This window comes from Heterodontus francisci, chromosome 1, assembly GCF_036365525.1.
Source record: "Heterodontus francisci isolate sHetFra1 chromosome 1, sHetFra1.hap1, whole genome shotgun sequence".
NCBI lineage: Eukaryota > Metazoa > Chordata > Chondrichthyes > Heterodontiformes > Heterodontidae > Heterodontus > Heterodontus francisci.
Window position 1 is genome coordinate 37,300,200 of NC_090371.1, and position 26,073 is coordinate 37,326,272.

Here is a 26,073-nt window from a genome sequence, read left to right on the forward strand (position 1 = left end):
CTGCTCTCTCAACCGATCCTGCTACCTTCGATGACTTATGCACACATACCCCCAGGTCCCTCTGCTCATGCGACTTTAAAGTTGTACCCTTTATTTTATGTTGTCTCTCCAGGTTCTTCCTTCCAAAATTAATCACTTCACATTTCTCTGCATTGAACTTCATCTGCCACTTTTCCGCTCATTCCACCAACATGTCTGTCCTTTTGAAGTTCTGTATTATCCTCCTCATAGTTCACAATGCTTCCAAGTTTTGTATCATCTGCATATTTTGAAATTGTGCCCTGTACCCCAAGGTCTAAGTTATTAATATATATCAGGAAGAGCAAGGGTCCTAACAATGATCCCTGGAGAACTCCACTATAATCCTAAAAGCAAAATACTGCGGATGCTGGAAATCTGAAATAACGTTTCAGGTCAGTGACCCTTCTTCAGAACCAAAGGACACTGACCTGAAACGTTGACTCTGCTTCTCTCTCCACAGATGTTGCCAGACCTGCTGAGTATTTCCAGCATTTCTAGTTTTTATTCCACTATAAACCTTCCTCCAGACCGAAAAACATCCATTAACCTACTCCCTGTTTCCTGTCATTAAGCCAATTTCGTATCCATGTTGCTACTGTCTTTTCTTTATTCCATGAGCTATAACTTTGCGTACAATTCTGTTGTGTGGCTCTGTATCAGTTGCCTTTAGGAAGTCCATTTACACCACATCAACGGCATTGCTCTCATCAACCCTCTCGGTTACCTCTTCAAAAAAACTCCAAGTTATTTAACCACGATTTTCCCTTAAATCCATGCTGGCTTTCCTTAATTAACCTGCATTTGTCCATATGACTATTACTTTTGTCCTGAATTATTGTTTCTAGAAGTTTCCCCACGACTGAAGTTAAACTGACTGGCCTGTAGTTGCTGGGCTTATCTTTACACCATTTTTTGAAGATTTGCAATTCTCCAGACCTCTGTCACCACCCCTGACTCGAAGAAAGACCTAAAAATTATGGCCAGTGCTTCCACAATTTCTGCTCTCACTTCCCTTGGTATCCTTGAATGCATCTCATCTGGTCCTGGTGCTTTATCAACTTTAAGAATAGCAGCCTATCTTATACCTCCTCCTTATCAATTTTAAATCTTTCTAATGTATTAATTACCTCCTCTTTCACCAGTGCCTGGGTAGCATCTTCCTAGGTAAAGACAGATGCAAAGTATTCATTTAATACCTCAGCTATTTCCCGTGCCTCCATGCATAAACCCCCCTTTTGATCCCTAATCGGCCCAACTCCACCTTTTACCACCCTTTTACTATTTATATGCCGATAGAAGACTTTGGGATTCCCTTTTATGTTAGCTGTCGGTCTCTTTTCATACTCTCTTTTTGCTTCTCTTATTTGCTTTTTCACTTCCCCTCTGGACCTTCTATATTCAGCCTGGTTCTCCATTGTATTAACTACTTGATATCTGACATAAGCACACTTTTTCTTCTTCATCATCATCTCTATCTCTTGTGTCATCTAGGGAGCTCTGGATTTTTTTGCCTTCCCTTTCCTCTTCAAGGGAATATACCTTGACTGTACTTGAACTATCTGTTTTTTGAAGGTAGCCCATGTTCAGCTCCCATTTTTCCTGCCAACGTTTGATTCCAATTTATTTGGCCTAGATCCATTCTTACCCCGTTGAAGCTGGCTTTCCGCCAGTTAATTGTTCTTTGTCCTTTTAAATAGCCAGCCTAAACCTTATGATACAATGATCACTGTCCCCTAAATGTTCTAGTGACCCTTGATCCACTTGGCCCACCTCATTCCCAAGAACCAGGTCCAGCAGTGCCTCTCTTCTCATTGGACTGGAAACATACTGCTGTAGAAAATTTTCCTGAACACACTCTAGGAACTCTTGCTCCTTTCTGCCCTTTACACTACTACTATCCCAGTCTATATTCAGATAATTAAAGTTCCCCATTATAACTACTCTATAATTCTCGCTGTAATTTCCATAGTGCTCAAGTGTGGTCTAGCTAAGATTCTATATAAGTTTTAACACAACTCTGCTTTTTATTCTATCTGGTCATTATCACATTGCTGACTGTGGGAGCTTGCTGTGCACAAATTGGCTGCCTTTTTTCCTACATTACAATACTTTGTTCTGTCCACAGGAATATTTAATCATCCATTAACCTCTAGACTCTGTTTTCTGTCCTTTAGCCAACTTCCTTTCCATACTGTCACATTCCCTTTATTGTTGTGAACCTTAATTTTATCAGCTATCTTACTATTTGGCAGCTTATCAAATACCTTTTGAAAAACCACGTATACTACATTGCTTTTATCAATGCATTCTTATTATTTCAAGCATGGATTTAGTTACTTGCTGAACCAGGTTTGTTTGAGCCGAAGTTAAGACAATGAGAAATTTGTTTTGCTCAATAGAATCCAGTGTTGCCATGCGTTTTTTCACTGTTGCCCCTAGCGATAACCAGGATGAAACCTGTTAGACATCTATCCTTGCTATTGTTACAACTGGCTGCACCCTTTTATTCCATTTCACAATTAAAAGAAAGTCTCAAGGCTGGTTGGTTGCTGCAATACACTGGCAAATGAGGAATGATCTTCACTGCTGCAAATGTTGCTAAACTTTTGCAACCAAATGATACCTGGGGCTGGATTTCCAATCTGGGGTCAGGAATCCAATGCCCGGATCATTTCCAGGTCCTGACCTTGCGTCGCGCTTTGAAATGCAAAGGGCCTAGTTGGCTCAGGGGTGAGTTTGGTGCCCAGTTCGTGGCACTGGTAGCAACTTGGAAGCGGGACTCAGTAATGGAGGGCCCTTTGAAAAGGCGAACAGCAGCCATGACTGGGCTTGCCGGTCACTGAAGCAATGGAGCAGCAGGGACCTCAGAGGGCTGTGCTGGCATAGGCAGACATCCCTGGGCAGCACCACGATTTCCGGATGCCTCCCTTGAGGCTTTAACGGATGTGTCCGACAGGAGAGATGTTTTGTTCCTGGCGTTTGGTAGAAGAAGTCCACCTAGAGAAACGTAGAGTGCATGGCTGGATGTGGCGACAGAGGTCAGCAACGGGGGAGTCACCACAAGGACATGGGTTCAGTACAGAAAATGATTCAATGACCTGATGAGGTCTGGAAAGGTGAGTGGCAAGCAACACTCGGGTGACAGGTCTAACTCTATACACCGGTATGCACATGAGCTGAGCAGATTGAGTGCCCATAGTTCTCCTTAACTTTGACAGATCAAGTGACCAAGTGCAACACTGAGGCATCAATGACTCTAACATATGGGGCACAATTGAAAAGGGGGCATCTCCAAGCAGCGCAACATCTCATATGGATGTCACGCTGGAATAGGTGAGGAAGGAAGCCTACTCATAAATCATTCTCTCTTCATCCTATAGGAGAAGAGAGTGCATCATTGGAGGAAATGTCTTGGACAGATGGTGGTGTGCTGTTGCTGCTCACTCTGACTCTGATAGAGGAGGCAGTGCCAAAAGATCACAAAGTTACTATTGTGTCAGGCCATGGGCGATGGCGAGGTTGTCCAGAGCAGGTTCATTTAATAGTTTTATCTTTAGGTAATGGGAATGGAGGACACTCCTGCCCAATGTGCACTGGGGCTATACAACCACTGTCATCTATTGGATTGGTTGTGCTGAGGCACCTGCTGAGTAGCCCAAGTTCTCATCGCCACCTTCTTGAGTTTCCCACAGGGCCAGTTGCGGAGGAGAAGCAGAATGTCCCATTCCAATCATCACTGCCTCCTCGACGGGGAGAGGTGTTCCAGAGCCTGCACCATCACATCATTCCTCAGCACCTTCGACCAGTGCAAACACACTCACCTCAGTTGGGCCTTAATCTAGCTTAGAATGGGGAGCACAGGGTAAACCACACCTCATGAGTGAGCAGGAGGAGGAAAGTGAGGCAGTGTCAGCTGTGGGCAGTGCCCCTCGGAGGATGAAGGCCTGACACAGTCAAGCTCCACTGGGCAAAGATGCTGGGCCTCGGTGTCACATACAAGGAGGATTTTTCTGGAGCATCAGAGATCGATGAGTTCTCAAATTTGGAGATCCCTGAGGCATTGCAGAGCCATAGGCAGACAATGGAGGAGTGTAGTGCATGCGCACCATCATGACTCAGGGATTTGAGCACATGAACTCCTCCATTGAGAATGGCCAACCTCTTGGAGAGCTATATGCAGCACCACTCAGTGTCGCTGATGGCACAGAGATGCTAGTATTGGATGCCAGCTGCTTTCCAGTCAATGGCCTCATCCAGCAAACAACGGTGCCATAAAAGAGCTGAGGCAGTCGAAAAAACTTACGAGAGGGCTGCCTCTCGGGGGGCACCCGTGTTGCCCACCACCTCATCGGCCCCTCCAACTGAGGAACCAGCCATGCCACAAGGCCCTGTGACAGAGGCTGCGCATGCAAGGGCACAGGTGCAGCAGCCTGTGGAGGAGCCCCCAAGGGAACCTCCACAACGAGGATGGAAGCCACAGGCATCACAGCCGTGAGCAGGCTGCCTCCGCCTCATACTCAGCCACAGGGGGAGCACCTCAAAGAAATGGATGGGAATGCAAGGCACCACACTGTTAGATGCACTTAATGAGTCACCTGGGTGATATTTTCTCAGTTTGTATAGGCAATAACCTTTCCTTGAATAATAGTTGCTTATGCCTATGATCAGACTCGGGTGTTGTTATTGCTCAATGTCAAAGGGACATAGTGTTAAAGGGGTTGGTGAGGGGGGCAGGAGGGCTGTGGTGACGTGTTGTGGGAGACCTTTGGCAGAGGAGACCCCATTTGCAATCTATTTGGGTGGCAATGGGCTTGTTCAGAAGTGTGTTTTCTCTCTCTGTTGGAAGATGAGTTACAGCGTCATCTGTCATAGGGCTGAGAGCCGCTCAAATGAAACACTGCTAAATTAGTGTGACCCTTGCGGGCATGCCAGCCTGCCTATTGCTGTGAGGCTTGGGACTGCCTCAACGGTCTTCCTGCAGTAACAAAAACAAGAAATGCTGGAGTCACTCAGCAGGTCTGGCAGCATCTGTGGAAAGAGAAGCAGAGTTAACGTTTCGGGTCAGTGACCCTTCTTCGGAACTTCTTCGGTCTTCCTGCAGTGCCTGGGTGCTGGGCTCCTCCAGAGCGCCTTCTTCAAACTCCTCTTTCTGCTCTCCTTCCCATCATTCTCTGAGGAAGAGTGGTGTACCATGTTCTCCGCTTCATCCAGCTCCAACACTCTGTGTCATCATGTTGTGCAGCGCACAGCAGCTGACCACAATACAAGACACTCTGGCTGGCTTATATTGGAGGGCACCACCCGAGCAGTCAAGGCAATGGAAGCACGTCTTCAAGGCACCAATGGTCTGTTCAATGCAGGTTCGTGTTAATAGATGGCTAACTTTGCATCCGTGGCTGGGTCCTGGAAGAGCATCCCGAGCCACCTTCTCAGAGAATAACCCTTATTCCCCAGCAGCCACCCACAAAGTCTGGTTGTTGACTGGAAGAGGTGCAGCATCTGGGACTCACGAAGGATGAAGGCATCATGGCAGCTGCCCCGGAACTGAGGGTCGACCTACAAGATGTGCTTCCTGTAGTCAGAGACCAGCTGGACATTTGTTGAATGGAATCCTTTCTCTTTGGCCTCCTTGTCTCAAGAGACAATGGGTAAGCATCTGGAGTGGTCAGTGGTGTATGGAGCAGCGCCTGGAGTGGCTATAAAGGCCAATTCTAGAGTGACAGGCTCTTCCACAGGTGCTGCAGAAAAATTTGTTTGTCGGGGCTGTTACACAGTTGGCTCTCTCCTTGCGCCTCTGTCTTTTTTCCTGCTAACTGCTAAGTCTCTTCGACTCACCACACTTTAGCCCCGCCTTTGTGGCTGCCCGCCAGCTCTGGCGAACGCTGGCAACTGACTCCCACGACTTGTGATCAATGTCAAAGGACTTCATGTCGCGTTTGCAGACGTTTTTAAAGCGGAGACATGGACGGCCGGTGGGTCTGATACCAGTGGCGAGCTCGCTGTACAACGTGTCTTTGGGGATCCTGCCACCTTCCATGCGGCTCACATGGCCAAGCCATCTCAGGCGCCGCTGGCTCAGTAGTGTGTAGAAGCTGGGGATGTTGGCCGCCTCGAGGACTTCTGTGTTGGACTTCTCGAGGAATCCTTTACTGTTCAGGAATCTGACTGGCTGGTTTTTCGATGCCCTGATGGCTATGTGGGTGCAATTGATGACCCTCTGGACTTGAGGGAATCCCCAAAGCCCTCTGTGCCTGCACAAACCCATCTGTCTCAAAGTGGATGCAGTCTTCAGCCCTCTGGAAGAGGGCACCCGTGACCTGCCTGATGGCGTGATGAGCTGCTGACTGCAAGATGCCACCCAGATCTGCAGCTGATCCCTAGAAAGACCCGAATGCATAAAAATTCACGTATACAGTGACCTTGACGCTGCAGGTAGGGGACTGACATGGGGGCCTTGAGGCATCAGGTCATTGTGGACCAGGGTGAAAATTTCCTAAACCAGCTGCCAGGATAGGTGGAAGCTCCTACAGCACTGGCGCTCTGTCATTTGCAGGTAGCTGACTCTGGGGCGGTGCAGCTGATGTCTTGGTTAGTGCCTTCTTCCTCTTGTAGCCCCTCGCTGTGCTCCTATGGCCTCCTCCTGACCAGGAGGATGCATCCGCTGAAGCTCCATCTTGCTAGTCTGTCCAATGTCAGAGTAGCCTGCTCCCATCTTAACTCAGCTACTAATTATTCGTTCAGCAGGACTTCTGCTGTCAACCTCTGATGCCCAGTTGATTCCAGCAGCCACATGTCCCTCTCGTGAGTCCAACTGCTCACTGTTGCCACTGATTGAGCAGCTGAGTATAAATCTCGGTTTCTTAAATTTCTTGACCAGTGCATTCATCAGCACTCATGGCTCCCCACTGTGTTCGTGACAGCTGCACCCTAGCTTGTCCAAGACACTCCTTATTCCCACTACCTCCCAACTGAAAATCTAAAACTGCTGCTCAAAAGCCTGTTAATGAGCTCCACAGCCAGTTATTTGGTGGTGTGCGGGCTACCAGCTACCCCACACACACTCCCTTTGAAAAACGCATCGTGTTCCGTAGGCATCGTGATCCAGTGGCGCCATCTGAGAAAGCTCTTTTCAATGCGTGTCTGCACCCGTACCCGCCCTCAGGAGCAATTGAAAATCCAGCCCCTGGTTTCTGTGTCACTGTATCACCTCATGGTGCTCAGTCTACTAGTTCATTCATTTCCAGCATCGTTCCACCATCTCTCACCCGAGTCTCATTATTACTTGTGTTCCTCTGTTTAACTCATTTTACTGTGGTCGTTGCCCCTGTTAAGCTGTAAATACACCCATTCTGCATACTGTTTTCCTCCTTGCATCCTTTCTATGTTAAAATCAGCCCTCATTCTATTGTCTGCTGTCACTCGTCTGACCATCTCAAATGATGAAACTTCTTACCTCCCTCAATCTTACCTTCCCATTGTGATTCACAAGATTTTAAAATCTATACTCTGCTTCACCCAATTGCTATTAGATTTATCGCAATGTTTGGGATGCCAGATTGTCACATATCCAATAATGTTTAGTTCTTCCAATACATTCATTAAGTTCTTTGAAATTATACCTGTTGCAGATTACTCAGCAAAAACCCATGTACTGTAATAATTCAATGCATCTGTACTTTCCCAGATTTGCGAACCCTTAAAAATCTTTAATGATTGGTGGTCGGTCAGCTGTTGGACTGTGCGAGCATAACAACCAAACCCGTTTCTGTTCTCAATAGATGTTCATGCATTTTTCAACAGAGGTCACTCGATTACCATCAGGAGAGGGAGCCCTGACGGTTTTTGTTTTTCCCCCTCTAGCTTAGCTCAGCTGAAACCATTTGATAAATCCCTACCATTGCAACTGCTGAGATTAGCTAATTATAGGCGAGATCAGCTAAACCTGTGGCATACAACACCATCAACTTGAAAAGAGTAGCAGGGAAGATGAAGTAAGAGGTATTGATTAGATGCCACTATTTTAAAGCCTCTATTGTAAGAGTGAGATTGGAGGGTTAGAAAGGAAGGAGATTTTCTTTTTTAAAAAGGATTTGCGAAGAACATCAGGGCATTGCAGTGGTCGTATCCCAGGGGATGCAGGAAAATCTGGCGTGCTCAGCACTTGCTTTTTCATTATTGATTCCTTAATGCTGTTTTTTTCCCTTTTAGGTTCTCATGATGAATTGAAGTCTCCATCAGCTTGCCTGGTAGTGGGGAAAGTTGTCCGTGGCGGCACTGGCCTTTTTGATCTGAAGCAGCCTCTTAAATGATTGCTCCTTTTGGATTTCTTCTTTGATTTAAAAAAAAGTATTATTGGAAATGGACAAGGATGGGAAATTATCTTGTATATGTTTTTATATATCCTGTAAGATACTGAATCAGCAAACACAAATAAAGAGACATGAGTTGGTACTACAGGCCTCTCCACGGTGGCAAGTGATGATCCTGCGAATACAACTTTGCGTTGCTTTGAGCTGCTTCTTAATTGCAGGGCAAAAAAGGAGCCAAATTTCCATCCCCTCCATTTGCAGGAAGAATGAACGGATCAAGGTCTAATGGAAGTTTGAAAGTAAAGGATGAAAGCTGGTGTTTTAAATATGGTCCCGCTAGTTTGCAGCATTTATGGTCCTGTTGGTTGCAGAAGAAGTAACCTCATTGCTGTGCCCAGGAACCTATTTGAATTAAATTTCCCGAGTCACCAAGAATGACAATTTGGGAAAAAAAAGGGCTTTGGATGAAATTATTGTGGCGATGCAAGTTTTGTTGTGGAGCCATCATCATGTTTATAAAATTGAATATACACTTTTGGTTCCCACTCAATTGCATTTGACCGATTTTTACCAGGATATTAATAGGACTGTGAATGACAAGGAGCCATCCAGCTAAATACTGCCAGCTAAGTAGCAGTGCTTCCCATATTGGGGTTCCAAAACATTAACCAAGTCTTAAAATAAATACCATAACTCATACAAAATGGACCAGCCTCGCAGCCTTAGTCCGTAGCTAAAGAGCATTGTCAGATTAGTTTAACTTTTTTGTCGCATAAGTTTTTTTTAAAGTTTTGAAGTTAAAAATGAAGATGTTGACTGGTTATAGATAACTGGCAAAATTCAACATGACATATAATTTTGTTCAGGTTGAAATTACAAATAGAGTTTAATGCAAGAAAAAGAATCACACCAAAGCAGTGGAAACCAGCAAAACAGTATTGGAGTTATAAATTGCCACCTGACTGAAACAGTCGAGTGTTCTAGTTGCAGCATGACCGTATGAGACAGGGTCCATCAACCAGTTGGTCTTTTCCTGTCCGTCATTTTCTAATGTAAGCTGATAGAGCTACAAAAATGTAGTATTGAAAGAAACTAGTAAAGGATATCAGAATCAACACAAGAAACTTTTATAATTACAGAGAGTGGTCAGAAGCAATGTCAGGAAATTGAGAGTCTGTTGTTAAGTATAGGGTTACTGAATACCTTGAAAATTTTCAGCTGATCAGAGATAGCCAGCGTGGATTTGTAATGGGCAAGACCCTAGTCCTAGAGTCCCCAACCAGTAAGTCCTCATCCCTGATTCAATGTTAGTTTCCTTGGAATGTCTGCCATGCTATCCTCTTCCTTTACTGTAACCTTGTGGGTTAGGAGGAGAAAGAGTGTTGCCCTAGGCCCTGCAAGAAATCTTTAGGTCTCCCAAGCCCTGGCCTTGCCAGAGCTAGTATCAGCTGATGACCTGGCTCCCCAGCGCTAACCCTATTTCAGGGGTAATTCCAATGAATCCACCTTGGCCTCGTAACCCATTTTTGCTCCTGTCCGGTAACCCTGACTTAGTTTCCACCAGTTTCAAGAAGGAGACTGACCTGGTTTATACAACTGAGGTGAGTTAGTGGTAATGTCATTGAACTAGTAATCCAGAGGCCCAGGCTAATGCCCTGGAGAGACAGGTTCAAATCCCACCACAGCAGCTGGTGGAATTTACATTCAATTAATAAAATTAATTAATAACAATCTGGAAATACGATCAGTAATGGTGCCATGAAACTATCATCGATTGTTGTAAAAACCCATCATGGATCACTAATCTCCTTTAGGGAAGAAAATCTGCCATCCTTACCTGGTCTGGCCTACACGCAACTGCAGATCTATAGCAATATGGTTGGCTCTTAACTGTCCTCTTAAATGGCCTATCAAGACAGTTGTCAAGGGCAATTAGGGATGGGCAACAAATGCTGGCATTGCCAGTGCCACCCACATCCCATGAAAATAAAAAAAAAATGAGGCCTGGGGGTTCCCTCCTGTCTGCACCCCTGTCTGCCCCAAATGAGCCCCCCAGTTAAAATTGACCCAACTTCGTCTATGTCCCTTTGTACCTTTTTGAGTTAAACTGACAGGTTTGTAGTCACCTGGTTTCTCCCTCTCAAGTTGTGTAATCTAAGAGTTCCTTTACAAACTCTTTGAACTGATCGCTTTGAAATTTTTATTTTTTTTATTCATTCATGGTATGTGGGTGTCACTGGCAAGACCAGCATTTCTTGCCCATCCCTAATTGCTCTTCAGAAGTTGGTGGTGAGCTACCTTCTTGAACCGCTGCAGTCCATCTGCTGCGGCTACACCCACAGTGCTGTTAGGGAGGGAGTTCCAGGATTTTTATCCAGCGACAGTGAAGGAATGGCGATATAGTTCCAAGTCAGAATGATGTGGGGCTTGCAGTGGAACTTGCAGGTGGTGGTGTCTGCTATCCTTGTCCTTCTAGGTGGTAAAGGTCGTGGGTTCGGAAGGTGCTGTCGAAGGAGACATGGTGAGTTGCTGTATTGCATCTTGTAGTTGGTGCACACTCCTGCCACTGTGCGTCGGTGATGGACGGAGTGAATATTTAAGATGGTGGATGGGGTGCCAAACAAGTGGGCTGCTTTGTCCCGGATGGTGTCGAGCTTCTTGAGTGTTGGAGCTGCACTCATCCAGGCAAGTTCAGAGTATTCCATCACACTCCGACTTGTGTCTTGTAGATGGTGGGCAGGCTTTAGGGAGACAGGAGGTGGGTTACGAAATGCAGAATTCCCTGCCTTTGACCTGCTCTTGTAGCCACAGTATTTATGTGGCTGCTCCAGTTTAGTTTCTGGTCAATGGTAACCCCGGGGTGTTGATCATGGGGCGCCTCAGTGATGGTAATGCCATTGAATGTCATGGGGAGATGGTTATTGCCTGGCACTTTTGTGGCACAAATGTTCCAGGTCTAAGCCTGAATGCTGTCCAGGTCTAGCTGCAGATGAAAGAGCACATCTATGTCAATGGAGACCTCTTGATAAGGAAATCTGATAATATGATTCAATTAAGGAACCTGAATAACAGGGAGAGCTAGAGGTCAAATATACCCTCCCAGACAGGTTTTTACACCTCTGATCAAAGTAACATCTTTGCAATAAGATACCTTTGCAAATGTAAGACAATGAAGTATTAGTTACTTCTCTTATCCTGTATGAACAACAGCCTTCCATCAAGCTCTGGAGATGATTAGCTAAATCTGGCTTAAGATAAAGCTGCAACATGACACCTCCTTCCCAGAAATGTTATAAAGTTGCTAATATGATCCCTGTATAATGCAGTTGGTGCTGTTTTTCAGCAGAATGGTTGACACAGTGGTGTCAATAGACAATGAGTTTAAGGTGAGGTAAGACTTACAGCAGTCTATGTTACAGCAAACATCATTTATTTACCTCAACAAAGCAAACGACGTCAATTCACTGAGTCGATCTGAAAGAATTACGGCAAACAGAACTCATGACCAAAACTGCAGAAACTTTTCTCGATTAAAAACAGGGTGATTTCTTCAGCAAAATGCAGTGAGTGCAGAATAGTTGCATCTTACAACTAATTGCTTCTTCAGTAAAAGTAAATTCAGTGAGCTGAATTTTTCCAGCTCACTGCCAATCTCGGCCAAGCATCAAAAGCAGCACACGCACGAGATGTGCACCACAGAGGGGGCTGGGCGCTCCGTCCCTGGCAACTGCATCCAGCGCCACTGCACAGGCGCCATTTTTAAAGGGCTTGCAGCGTTTCATTTAAATAAATGTTTAAAGATACAGCACCTGTGAAATTGGAATGAAAAATTTATTAAAAGTTTCAATTCCCTTTCCCAACCCCCATGACGAAACACTTTATTAATTGCCCTCTCCCCCCAAAAATATTTACCTCATGATCCCAGCCTTCACCCCCCCCCACCCCCCAAAGTTTGCAACCTTTTACCTTCAACCCCTTCCCACCATCACCTCCACCAATCGCAATGGGTTTCCCCCACCCCAGGCTGAAAACTTATCTGCTCCCTCCTCCCAACTAGTGTTCTGCCTCAGATCTCCGAACGAAGATCTGATGGCAGGGGAGATCCAGCAACCATCCGGAATATTGCAGCGGGATGGCCGGCACGACAAGGTAAATATTTGTTCATTAATCTAAATAAATTAACATATTTTAGTTATGTTCCCGTCACCGAGCGGCGGGGTGCCGCCATGAGGTCACACTGCCGTTGGTAATATGGGGCGGGGCCTTCTCAGCATCGAGGCCCGTGGTGGGCCTCTCCCGAAAGTATTTTCCAGGCCCCCCAGCCACAACCCCCGATGTCAGAGGGGCTGGTAAAATCCAGCCTAGTGAGTGAAGGATAGTTCCATGATATAAATTGTGTTGCTACGGCCACGTGCTGTGACATGGGTGGTTCCTTACTGTTCAAATCCCCACCTGAATGCAGCAAGTGTATTAATATTGTATTAATAATTTAGTCCCTTTTTCCATATAAACAGTGACCGGTTTTCTTGTAGGTTTTAAAAACAAAGTCAGTTGTTTATTGATCAATACGCCTTATCCTGAAATTGTCACAATGTCATTCACGTGCGCATTTGCACACACGTGCACACATTCACTGGTAAATTTTGAAGATTTGTGTTTCAAAACTGAAAAGATTCCAGAGATGCTGGAGCTTTGTGTTTTTTAAGGGAGGTCAGCAGAAGGTTTTTGGACTGGGCTTGAAAACAAACAATTTCTCAAAGGTATCTGTCTGCAGATGTTGTTTTTGAATTGGAGAGGATGTTTACAGAGATGTAACAGATCAAGATTTATAGAGGTCAGGAAGCTTGTCTCTTGTGACATTGTTTATGGGTTCACTTTGGATAGTGAGTTGGGATATGGACAATGGTTTGAAAAGACAGTTGGAGAAAACTTGCCAAGAAGAACAAACCACCCCAACTCTCTCTGTTCCAGCAGTTTGAAAAAAGCCTGTCTGTTTGCATATCTTAGGAAGCTAAAAAGCAAGTGTAATAAGCAGACTGAAACTGTGGCTGCATTCCTCCTATAAGGCCTGTGGCTGAAACCTCTACTGCATTTCTTGGGAGCCTACCCAAACTGATCTTCAACGTCGCCTGAAAAGAACTGTTCTAGGAAGATCCCAGTGACAGGAGTAGGCGGTGGCGTAGTGGTATTATCACTGGATTAGTAACCCAGAGACCCAGGGTATTTCTCTGGGGACATGGGTTCGAATCCCACCACAGCAGAAGATGGAATTGGAATTTAATTAATAAATCTGGAATTAAAAGCTAGTCTAATGATGGCCATGAAACCATTGTCGATTGTTGTAAAAACCCATCTGGTTCACTAATGTCCTTTAGGAGAGGAAATCTGCTGTCCTTACCTGGTCTGGCCTACATGTGCCTCCAGGCCCACAGCAATGTGGTTAACTCTTACATGCCCTCTGAAATGGCCTAGCAAGCCACTCAATTGTACCTAACCCCTACGAAGTCAATAAAAAGGAATGAAACTGGACGGACCACCCGGCATCGACCTAGGCAACGGAAACGACAACGGCAAACCCAGCCCTGTCGACCCTGCAAATTCCTCCTTACTAACATCTGGGGGCTTGTGCCAAAGTTGGGAGAGCTGTCCCACAGACTTTTCAAGCACAGCCTGACATAGTCATACTCACGGAATCGTACCTTACAGACAATGTCTCAGACACTGCCATCACCATCCCCGGGTATGTCCTGTCCCACCGGCAGGACAGACCCACCAGAGGTGGTCTCCAGTAGGGAGGGAGTTGCCCTGGGAGTCCTCAACATCAACTCCGGACCCCATGAAGTCACATGGCATCAGGTCAAACATGAGCAAGGTAACCTCCTACTAATTACCACCTACCGCCCTCCCTCAACTGATGACTCAGTACTCCTCCATGTTGAACACCACTTGGAGGAAGCACAGAGTGGCAAGGGCTCAAAATGTACTCTGGGTGGGGGACTTCAATGTCCATCACCAAAAGTGGCTTGGTAGCACCACTACTGACCGAGCTGGCCGAGTCCTAAAAGATATAGCTGCTAGACTAGGTCTGCGGCAGGTGGTGGGGGAACCAACACGAGGGAAAAACATACTTGACCTCGTCCTCACCAATCTGCCTGCCGCAGATGCTTCTGTCCATGACTGTAGGAGTGACCACCGCACAGTACTTGTGGAGACAAAGTCCCACCTTCACATTGAGGATACCGTCCATCGTGTTGTGTGGCACTATCACCATGCTAAATGGGATAGATTTCGAACAGATGTAGCAATGCAAAACTGGGCATCCATGAGGCGCTGTGGGCCATCAGCAGCAGCAGAATTGTACTCATCCACAATCTGTAACCTCATGGCCCGGCATATTGGGGCGGCACAGTGGCGCAGTGGTTAGCACCGCAGCCTCATAGCTCCAGTGACCCGGGTTCAATTCTGGGTACTGCCTGTGTGGAGTTTGCAAGTTCTCCCTGTGTCTGCGTGGGTTTCCTCCGGGTGCTCCGGTTTCCTCCCACAGCCAAAAGACTTGCGGGTTGATAGGTAAATTGGCCATTATAAATTGCCCCTAGTATAGGTAGGTGGTAGGGTAATATAGGGACAGGTGGGGATGTGGTAGGAATATGGGATTAGTATAAATGGGTGGTTGATGGTCGGCACAGGCTCGGTGGGCCGAAGGGCCTGTTTCAGTGCTGTATATCTAAATCTAAAAAATCATATCCCCCACTCTGCCATTACCATCAAGCCAGGAGACCAACCCTGGTTCAATGAAGAGTGCAGGAGGGCATGCCAGGAGCAGCCCAGGCATACCTCAAAATGAGGTGTCAACCTGGTGAAGCTACAACACAGGACTACTTGCATGCCAAACTGCATAAGCAGCATGCGATAGACCGAGCTAAGCAATCCCATAACCAACAGATTCGATCTAAGCTCTGCAGTCCTGCCACATCCAGCCGTGAATGGTGGTAGACAATTAAACAACTAACTGGAGGAGGTGGCTCCACAAATATCCCCATCCTCAATGATGAGGGAGCCCAGCACATCAGTGCGAAAGATAAGGCTGAAGCATTTGCAACAATCTTCAGCCAGAAGTGCCAAGTTGATGATCCATCTCGGCCTCCTCCTGAATTCTCCAACATCACAGATGCCAGACTTCAGCCAATTCGATTCACTCCGTGTGATATCAAGAAACGACTGAAGGCACTGGATACTGCAAAAGCTATGGCCCCGACAATATTCCGGCAATAGTACTGAAGACCTGTGCTCCAGAACTTGCCGCACCACTCGCCAAGCTGTTCCAGTACAGCTACAACACTGGCATCTACCCTGCAATGTGGAAAATTGCCCAAGGATGTCCTGTGCACAAAAAGCAGGACAAGTCCAAACCGGCCAATTACCGCCCCATCAGCCTACTCTCAATCATCAGTAAAGTGATGGAAGGTGTCATCAACAGTGCCATCAAGTGGCACCTGCTTAGCAATAACCTTCTCAATGACGCTCAGTTTGGGTTCCGCCAGGGCCACTCAGCACCTAGTGCAAAGGAAGATGGTTGTGGTTGTTGCAGGTCAACCATCTGAGCTCCAGGACATCACTGCAGGAGTTCCTCAGGGTAGTGTCCTAGGCCCAACCATCTTCAGCTGCTTCATCAATGACCTTCCTTCAATCATAAGGTCAGAAGTGGGGATGTTCGCTGATGTTTGCACAATGTTCAGCACCATTCGTGACTCCTCAGATACTGAAGCAGTCCGTGTAGAAATGCAGCAAGACCTGGACAATATCCAGGCTTGGGCTGATAAGTGGCAAGTAACATTTGCGCCACACATGTGCCAGGCAATGACCATCTCCAACAAGAGAGAATCTAACCATCTCCCCTTGACATTCAACGGCATTGCCATCGCTGAATCCCCCACTATCAACATCCTCGGGGCTACCATTGACCAGAAACTGAACTGGAGTCGCCATATAAATACTGTGGCTACAAGAGGATGTCAGAGGCTAGGAATCCTGATGCAAGTAACTCACCTCCTGACTCCCGAAAGGCTGTCCACCATCTACAAGGCACAAGTCAGGAGTGTAATGGAATACTCTCCACTTGCCTGGATGGGTGCAGCTCCAACAACACTCAAGAAGCTCGACACCATCCAGACAAAGCAGCCTGCTTGATTGGCACCCCATCTACAAAAAACATTCACTCCCTCCACCACCGACGCACAGTGGCAGCAGTGTGTACCATCTACAAGATGCACTGCAGCTATGCACCAAGGCTCCTCAGACAGCACCTTCCAAACCCGCGACCTCTACCAACTAGAAGGACAAGGGCAGCAAATACATGGGAACACCCCCACCTGCAAGTTCCCCTCCAAGTCACACGCCATCCTGACTTGGAACTATATCGCCGTTCCTGCACTGTCGCTGGGTCAAAATCCTGGAACTCCCTTCCTAACAGCACTGTGGGTGTACCTACCCCACATGGACTGCAGCGGTCCAAGAAGGCAGCTCACCACCACCTTCTCAAGGGCAATTAGGGATGGGTAATAATGCTGGCATAGCCTACATCCCATGAATGAATAATAAAAAAAAATTTGTATCCAAGCAACAGGAAGGTTTTATGGCAGTGTTATGATTTGGATTGGTGGAGGTTTTCAGCTTTATTTTGGCAGTGTAAAATAAACCAGGGGAGCTGTGAGCAACTAAAAAACAGTTACTGCTGGAGACTGGCCAGGAATACAGCCCAGAGAAAACTCTTTCTCTTGAAAAATAATGCCTGTATCAAGTAAAATTCTCATCTCTTCATTAAGTCAAGGAAACTTTGAAGGAGTTGCAAATCTAATGTATGGGAGCTAAAACCCTTGTTACTGTTTATGCCTGAGGAGAGGAAGAGACCCAGAGAAAATTGGAATTGCTATACTCTGTGGAGAAACATTGCTTTGGAGAAAGGAAGCCTGTGTTTCTGATGTGGCAGGTTGCTGTTGCCTCCAATCAAGAATCTATGCCTCAAGATTCTGTAGTTGTTGTGCTCTATCGAGAAGGCTGCTTTGCTGAGAATTAGTCTTGTTGATTTTTGTGTTTTGGAAGTTCCTGAACTCTCAAAGTTTCTACTGTTAGGCTGCTACTTTAAAATTTAAATAGACCTGTTGCTACAACCTGTTGCTGAAAGATCTGTATGACGCCTACTGCAGATAAAAAACCTTGAATGCCCACCCACCACGGACTTTCGCCTGGACTCTTTGTGTGGCATCTAACTAATTGACTCTGTGGCACCTCACCGATCTGGAGAATGCTACCAGAAGTTACAACCCAGTTATTTTATTATTCCTAAGAAACTATTGTAAAGTCAATATTTCCATTTTCCCCAGTTAACCTTTGGTAATTGAATGTATGTGTGTGCATGAGGGCTCGGAAGATTAAGGAGTTCTAAAAATCTTTTCATCCATATATATTTATCTCATCATTTAAAACTTGGTTTGCCAATAAATAGTTAATTTTGTTGTTGTTTAAAGAAACCTGGTTTGGCTGCTTTATTCTGCGGATAAATACAGTGAATAATTTGGCTATTTTTCTGGTAGGTGGGAAACTACTAATATGCAGTGACCTGTGCAGTAGTGGGACTGAATTGACAGTGCATTAATCCTGCCTTGGTCATGACAGTAGGTACAATGCACTAGCAGCACTGTGCATGGGACTGAGGGCCAGAATTGATGTTAAACTAATATCTCTGTGGTTACTTGGTTTCGCCCTGAGTCCCTTTCCCAACACTTTAAATCGATGGCTTTGGAATTTTAGGCATTAATAGTCAATGTAAGGTTGCGAGCTGGGCATTTAAGTGCCCCTTTCAGTATTGAGTCATAAAAGGTTTTGAAAAAACTATTGAAAAAATAAGAAATGTCCCTCTATAAGGAGAAGGCCACCCTGCAGCTAAAATATTTTGCTTTTCCCCTCTAGGTCTCCCCTCAAACACTTGTTCTAACTGGGCATTTAATGATTGGAGTGCTCCAGCTGCATTATTAAATGTTCCCTAATTTAAATAAAGTATAGAACCTCAAGGGGAGGTTCTGAGTGACAGCAGTACTTGATCCCTGCACTGAGGGTATGCTGAGTGCATTAGGAATGCTGAGCATCTTGGTCATGTGGCAGGGCTTAAGCCTCTGTCTATAGAATGGGGTTCCTGTACCTGCTATATTTCAATGTATCAGTAACACCTTATCGGTTCCTATGTAACTGCAAGCTGTCACCAGACACTAATGTTTCAAAATCAAGATTGATCACAGGTAAGACACAGGTTTTTCACATAAAAGGTTCAATACCATACACAGGGAGGCAGTGAAAACAGACGATGTGATAAACTTTAAAAGGGTACTGGATACATATTTGGCATTCAGGGCTATTAAAGGCTATCAGAGGTGAACAAGGGTAAAAAATGATGGTTATCAAAGTATACAGTGCTATATTAAAGTACAGAAGGAGGCCATTCAGCCCATCATGTCTGCAGCAGCTCTCCAACTGAGCAATTCTCCTAGTGCTTCTCCCTGTAACTACACATTCTTCCTGCTCAGATAACAGTCTAACTCCCTATTGAATGCCTCGATTTCACCTGCCTGCACCACAAGCTCAGGCAGTGCATTACAGACCTTAACCACTCACTGTGTGAAAAAGATTTTCCTCATGTCACCATTGCTTCTGTTGGCAATTACCTTAAATCTGTGCCCTCTTGTTCTTGATCCTTTCACAAGTGGAAACAGTTCCTCTCTATCTCCTCCATTCAGACCGATCATGATTTTCAATACCTCAATCAAATTACCTCCCAGCCTTCTCTTCTCCAAGGAAAACAGTTTGGGAGGACGGCTTACGTGTCCATTAATTTGCCAAGAAAGTTGCAATATACAAATATATCAAATGCATTGTGTAAGTGTACCATACACAATGTGGTAGTGTGTCAAGCGCATTATAAAAGTGTATCATATACAGTGTGGAAGCGTGTCAAACATAATTTGGCAGTGTACCATACACAGTGTGCATGGACGTCCCAGTGAAGCCATTATTATATGAGCCATTGATTATACAATCAAGGCATTCAAAACCTCATTATAAGATGCTGGGGCTTATTCAGCGACTGCTGTATATAGTATCCTGTAACTCATAGCATCCACAGAGTACATAGATCCTGTGAAGTGAAAGTTCACAAGGTCAATTTTGTGCCTAATTTTTCATGCAACAGGGTATGGCTTGAAAAATACCCCACTGCAAACAGGTGCTACAAGGGTGCAGGAGTGGGAGTAGATCTTTCCTCTTCAGCACCAGCGTGTAAGAGCTTGGCATGGTGGAAGCCCTTACCGTATGTTCACACATAAGCTGCTCATGATTTTCTGTTCACTAAAACAAATTGAGAGAAAATTGTTAGGTGGTTATAGGCTGATTTTGTGATTACAGTTTTTGCAGGCTCTTGTGACCTGGCACCGAGGAGGAAAATTTGCCCTTATGACCTCTTTGATGAGATAGCTTGTTAAGAAGATCCCTGAGAATCGTTTGGTCTTGTTCTGCGATGTGTTGGTTCCAGGCACTGGACACTGCCTTCAACACATTACCTGTTGCCTTCCTGGATAGAGTCATAGAGTTATATAGCACAGAAACAGGCCCTTCGGCCCATCGTGTCTATGCCAGCCATCAAGCATCTATCTATTCTAATCCCATTTTCCAGCACTTGGCTGTAGCCTTGTATGCTATGGTGTTTCAAGTGCTCATCTAAATACTTCTTAAATGTTCTGAGGGTTCCTGCCTCTACCACCCCTTCAGGCAGTGAGTTCCAGATTCCAACCCCTCTGGGTGAAAAAATATTTCCTCAAATCCCCTCTAAACCTCCTGCCCCTTAACTTAAATCTATGCCCCCTGGTTATTGACCCCTCCTCTAAGGGAAAAAGTTTCTTCCTATCTAACCTATCAATGCCCCTCATAATTTTGTATACCTCAATCATGTTCCTCCTCAGCCTTCTCTGCTCTAAGGAAAATGATCCCAGCCTTTCCAGTCTTTCTTCATAGCTGAAATGCTCCAGCCCAGGCAACATCCTGGTGAATCTCCTCTGCACCCTCTCCAGTGCAATCACATCCTTCCTATAGTGTGGTGCCCAGAACTGTACACAGTACACCAGCTATGGCCTAACAAGCATTTTATACAGCTCCATCATAACCTCCCTGCTCTTATATTCTATGCCTCGGCTAATAAAGGCAAGTATCCCTCCCATATGTCTTCCTAACCACCTTTTCTACCTGTGCTGCTGTCTTCAGTGATCTTTGGCCAAGTACACCAAGGTCCCTCTGACCCTCTGTACTTCCCAGGGTCCTACCATCCATTGTATATTCCCTTGACTTGTTAGTCCTCCCAAAATGCCTCACCTCACACTTCTCAGGATTAAATTCCATTTGCAACTGCTCTGCCCATCTTACCAGCCCATCTATATCGTCCTGTAATCTAAGGCTTTCCGCCTCACTATTTACGACACCACCAATTTTCGTGTCATCTGCGAACTTACTTATCATACTCCTATATTCACATCTAAATCATTAACGTACACGACAAACAGCAAAGGTCCCAGCACCAGTCCCTGTGGTACACAGGCTTCCATTCGCAAAAACAACCCTCGACCATCACGCTCTGTTTCCTGTCACTAAGCCAATTTTGGATACGCTTTACCAAATTGCCCTGGATCCCATGGGTTCTTACCTTCTTAACCAATCTCCCATGCAGGACCTTATCAAAAGCCTTACTGAATTCCATGTAGACTACATCAAGTGCTTTACCTTCATCTTACACATCTAGCCGCCTCGAAAAATTCAATCAAGTTAGTTAGACACGATCTCCCCCTGACAAAGCCATGCTGACTATCCCTGATTAATCCCTGCCTCTCCAAGTGGAGATTAATCCTGTCCCTCAGAATTTTTTCCAGTAGTTTCCCAACCACTGATTTTAGACTCACCGGCCTGTGATTACCTGGTTTATCCCTGCTACCCTTCTTGAATAATGGTACCACATTCGCTGTCCTCCAGTACTCTGGTACCTCTCCTGTGGCCAGAGAGGATTTGAAAATTTGTGTCAGAGCCCCTGCTATCTCGTCCCTTGCCTCACACAACAGCTTGGGATACATCTCATCTGGGCCTGGGGATTTATCCACTTTTAAGACTGCTGAAACAGCTAATACTTCCTCCCTTTCATTGCAAATATGTTCAAGTATATCACAAACTTCTTTCACTAAATTATGACTTTCATGTGATTTGTATACTGTTAAGCAAAACTATTTATGGCATTGATGCTGGTTCTGTTTTCTTTGTTGCTATCAGATCCTACTATGTAGACAGTAAACACTGATCTTACAAGGTGAAAGATACAATTTATGATCCTAACCTGGCAAACAGGTATAAGGTACATTATGATCAAACCTGCTGGCAAGGATGGTGCTGTTGCTGTCTGGCACACTGCTCTCTACCTTGCAGAGCTTGAGTGCCATCTCTCAGACACTTCTTCCAACCTCCCCCTGGATCATGACCCCACCACCGAACATCAAACCACTATCGCCAGAGGTGTCACTGACCTCATCTCCTCTGGAGATCTTCCCTCTACAGCTTCTCACCTCATAGTCCTGCAACCCCGAACAGCCTGCTTCTACCTCCTTCCCAAAACCCACAAACAGGACTGTCCTGGTAACCCAGCATTTCAGCCTGTTTCTGCCCCACTAAACGTATTTCTTCCTATCTTGACTTATTTTTTTCTCCCCTTGTCCAATTTCTTCCCACCTAGATCTGTGACTCTTCCGAAGCCCTACGTCATTTCAACAATTTCCTGTTTCCTGGCCCTAACCTCTTCATGATGGATGTCCAATCCCTCTATACCTCCATGTCCCACCAGGACGATCTGAGGGCTCTCCACTTCTTCCTTGAATAGAGGCCCAACCAGTTCCCATCCACCACTACCCTCCTCCGCCTGGCTGAACTTGTTTTAACATTGAAAAACTCCACTAACTTCCTCCAACTAAAAGGTGTTGCTATAAGTACCCGCACAGGTCCAGGTTATGCCAGTCTTTTTGTGGGATATGTTGAACATTCCTTGTTCCTATCTTACTCAGAACCGCCCCCCCCCCCCCCCCCTCAACTCTTTTTTCAGTATTTTGATGACTGTATCGGTGCTGTTTCCTGCTCTCACCTGGAACTGGAACTTTGCTTCCAATTTCTACCCGCCTCTCATCTTCACATTTGTCCATTTCTGACATTTCCCTTCCCTTCTTTGACTTTTCTGTCTCCATTTCTACTAATATTCATTATAAGCCCACCAACTCCCACAGCTACCTTGACTACACTTGCTCCTGTAAGGACTCTATTCCATTCTCCTCGTTCTTCCGTTCTGAAGATGCAACTTTCCACAACAGCTCTTCTGACATGCCTTCCTTTTTCCTCAATCGAGGATTCCGCCCCACTGTGGTTGACACGGCCCTCAACCGTGTCCGACCCATTTCCCACACTTCTGCCCTCACCTCTTTCCCTCCCCCCTCAAAAAACGTGACAGGTTTCCCATGTCCTAACTTTCCACTTCATCATTCTCCACATCCAAAGGATCATCCTCTGCTATTTCCACCACCACCACCAGCGTGATGCCACCACCAAACATATCTTCCCCTCCCTCCCCGTCAGTATTCTGAAGGGAACGTTCCCTCTGTGACACCCTGGTCCACTCCTCCATCACCCCCGACACCTCGTCCCCTTCCCACGGTGCCTTCCCATGCAATTGCAGGAGGTGTAACGCCTGCCCTTTTACCTCCTCTCTCCTCACCATCCAAGGCCCCAGGTGAAGCAGTGATTTCTTTCAATTTAGTATACTGTATTCCCTTCTCGCAATATGCTATCCTCTATATTGGGGAGATCAAACGCAGATTGGATGACCGTTTTGGGGAACACCTCCACTCAGTCTGCAAGCATGATCCCGAGCTTCCAGTTGCTTGCCAGTTTAATTCACCACCTTGCTCTCATGTCCACATTTCTGTCCTCAGCCTGCTGCAGTGTTCCACTGAAGATCAACAGAAGCTCAAACAACAGCACCTCATCTTCCAATTAGGCACTTTACAGCCTTCTGGACTCAACATTGGCTTCAACAATTCCAGACCGTGACCCAGCCTTAAACTATTGTTCATTATTCTGCCTTTAACATTCTCTCTGGTCTTTTTTACAACTATTACCACTCCCTTTGCCTTTTATTCCATGACATCTTTGTCATTTAATCTCTCCTGCCCTCCACCCTATCACAGACCTTCCCTTTTGTTCTTTCCCCTCCTCCACCCTTTTCACTTCTCAAAACTTATTACATTTCTAACCCTTGCCAGTTCTGATGAAAGGTCATCAACCTGAAACATTAAGTCTGTTTCTCTTTCCACAGATGCGGTCAGATTTCCAGCACTTTCTGTTTTTATTTTAAATCAGGTCTAAGATCAGTTTCATAAAAGAAAAACAAGAGCATTGTCTATTTTCAAGCACTGGTAGAAAAGGAATGATCAATATAGTTGCAATAATTGATGAGATATGTGCTACTACCAGATTTATGCAATTACTTCATTTTCTGTTTAAAAGATTTATATCCTATCATTTTGATGACTAGCTTATTGGATTATAGTGGAGTGTTTATGACAGTGATCCCATGTTTTCTCGAAGTTCACAACGATTTGGTACAAACCTCAGACACCAGAATTTTTGTCATTGGCTGAAAGGGACAATTTCTTGTGACATTATCTTGTCTAGTAGTCATATAGGCCTCATTATTGAAATGATTCCAGAACATTGAGGCTTATATACTGTCCCAATAATTGCTCTTAGAAGATTGTAAAATAAATTTCCTTCAAAGTCACCTTCAGCCAACCAAAATGTTGTTTTGGAAATATTGCCACAAGATATACAAACAAAGGTAAATAAAACACAGCTGATTTTGAAATTTTTCTGGGGCTTTCTGTGTGGACAGTAAATACTGAGTAACAACTCATGATACATTTCGTGACCCTACCCTGCTACTCACATAATATGGCCCATCTCAGCTCCTGCTTCAGCTTTTCTGTTGCTGAAACCATCTTTTTTTATCTCTGAAATTAACTATTCCACGGTTCTCCTGGCTGGCTTCCCATTTTCCACTCTCCATAAACTTGAGCTCATCCAAAACTCTGCTGCCCGTATCCTAACTCGCACCATCCTATTCATCCATCACTTCTGTGCTCACTGACCTAAATTGCCCCCCCTGTCTGGTAACGCTTCAATTTTAGATTTCTCACTTTTGCTTTCAAATCCATTCCCTTTCTCTGCAATTTCCTCCAGCCCTACCACCATCCACAATCTCTGCACTCCTTTAATTCAGGCCTCTTGCACATCCCCAATTTTAATTTCTCCGCTATTGTCAGTCATGTCTTTAGTTGCCTAGACACAAAGGTCTGGAATTCTCTCCCTAAACCTCTCCATGTCTCTCTTCTCCTTTAAGACACTCCTTAAAACCTATCTCTTTGACCGAATTTTTGGTTGCCTGTCCTAATATCTCCTCATGTGGTTGAGTGTCAAATTTCTCTGATTCCAATATTGTGTGTGGGAATGAGACGCCACACTACCCGTGTACCTCAATGTCCCAGGCATCCTGTAAGACCAGTGCACGATGAGTTAATACAGCTTTCTGCTGAGCATGGTATGGTATGTATTGTATGTAAGGTATGTATTGTGCAAGGGTGGTCAATGCAATGGTATCTCCACAGCCAAAGGAAGGTAAGGAGGAATCATTGAACAATGCATTGATGATTTGGGTGAGCTTATTATTGATAGTTATTTGAAATGTTTGATAGTAGGAATTCAGCAATGTGATGGTCTGGAAATGTTTATGGGGAATAGGACTGAGTTCAAGAGGGCAATGTAACCATGGTAATGAGATCATTGCAGATGGTGAAGAAGGGAAAAATGCATTTTGCTGGGTCAATATCTGTTGATTCTGTTGTCACATGCACATATCTTTGTTTCATTATGATTTATTGGTAATATGCATGGAATGTAATGATCAAAGGCAAAATTGCTATATAATTGTGAGTCACCATATAGTAGCACTCATATGAGATTCATGAATATGGTTACAACTGTATATGTGTGTGTAATCTGGTGTTATTTGACTATATTAAAGGTGCAAGTTATTGTTGTAACTCCACTTATTGGTTAAGTGGGTAAATGCATGGCTGGGTGTGGTACAAGCTATGAAGATCACAGTTTAGATGTTGGTTTTGTGCTAATTCAGCTTATCTCAGCTAGGGCACGAGTTGGGATGCCACAACTGAACTTGAGCTGGGGTGGGAGTGGCAAATTAGGTAAGCTTCCAACTCCTGTTTGCTATCAGGTGTCTCCTGCTGAGAAAAGCAGTCCGTGTCCATGTGCAGCAAGACCTGGACAACATTCAGGCTTGAGCTGATAAGTGGCAAGTAACATTCACACCACATAAGTGACGGGCAGCAGATGGGTGGGAACACCTCCAAGCTGCACACCATCTGACCTGGAAATAGATCGCCGTTCCTTCACCGTCACTGGATCAAAATCCCGGAACTCCCTCTCTAACAACACTGTGGATGTGTCTGCACCAGATGGACTGCGGTACTTCAAGAAGGTTGCACACCACCACCTTCTCAAGGCCAGTTAGGGATGGGCAACAAATGTTGGCCATGCCAGTGATGCC

General features: G+C 45.3%; 1 protein-coding gene across 1 annotated transcript in view; it reads left to right on the forward strand.

The window, feature by feature from the left end:
* polr1a (RNA polymerase I subunit A) overlaps window positions 1–8,945 on the forward strand; it is a 149,576-nt gene extending 140,631 nt beyond the window's left edge. Inside the window, exon 34 of the mRNA XM_068029319.1 lies at window positions 8,230–8,945. Within this exon, the coding sequence (XP_067885420.1) occupies window positions 8,230–8,330 (101 nt within the window). The 3' untranslated portion in view covers window positions 8,331–8,945. The remainder of the gene's footprint in view (window positions 1–8,229) is intronic.
* Window positions 8,946–26,073: the final 17,128 nt, after the last annotated feature.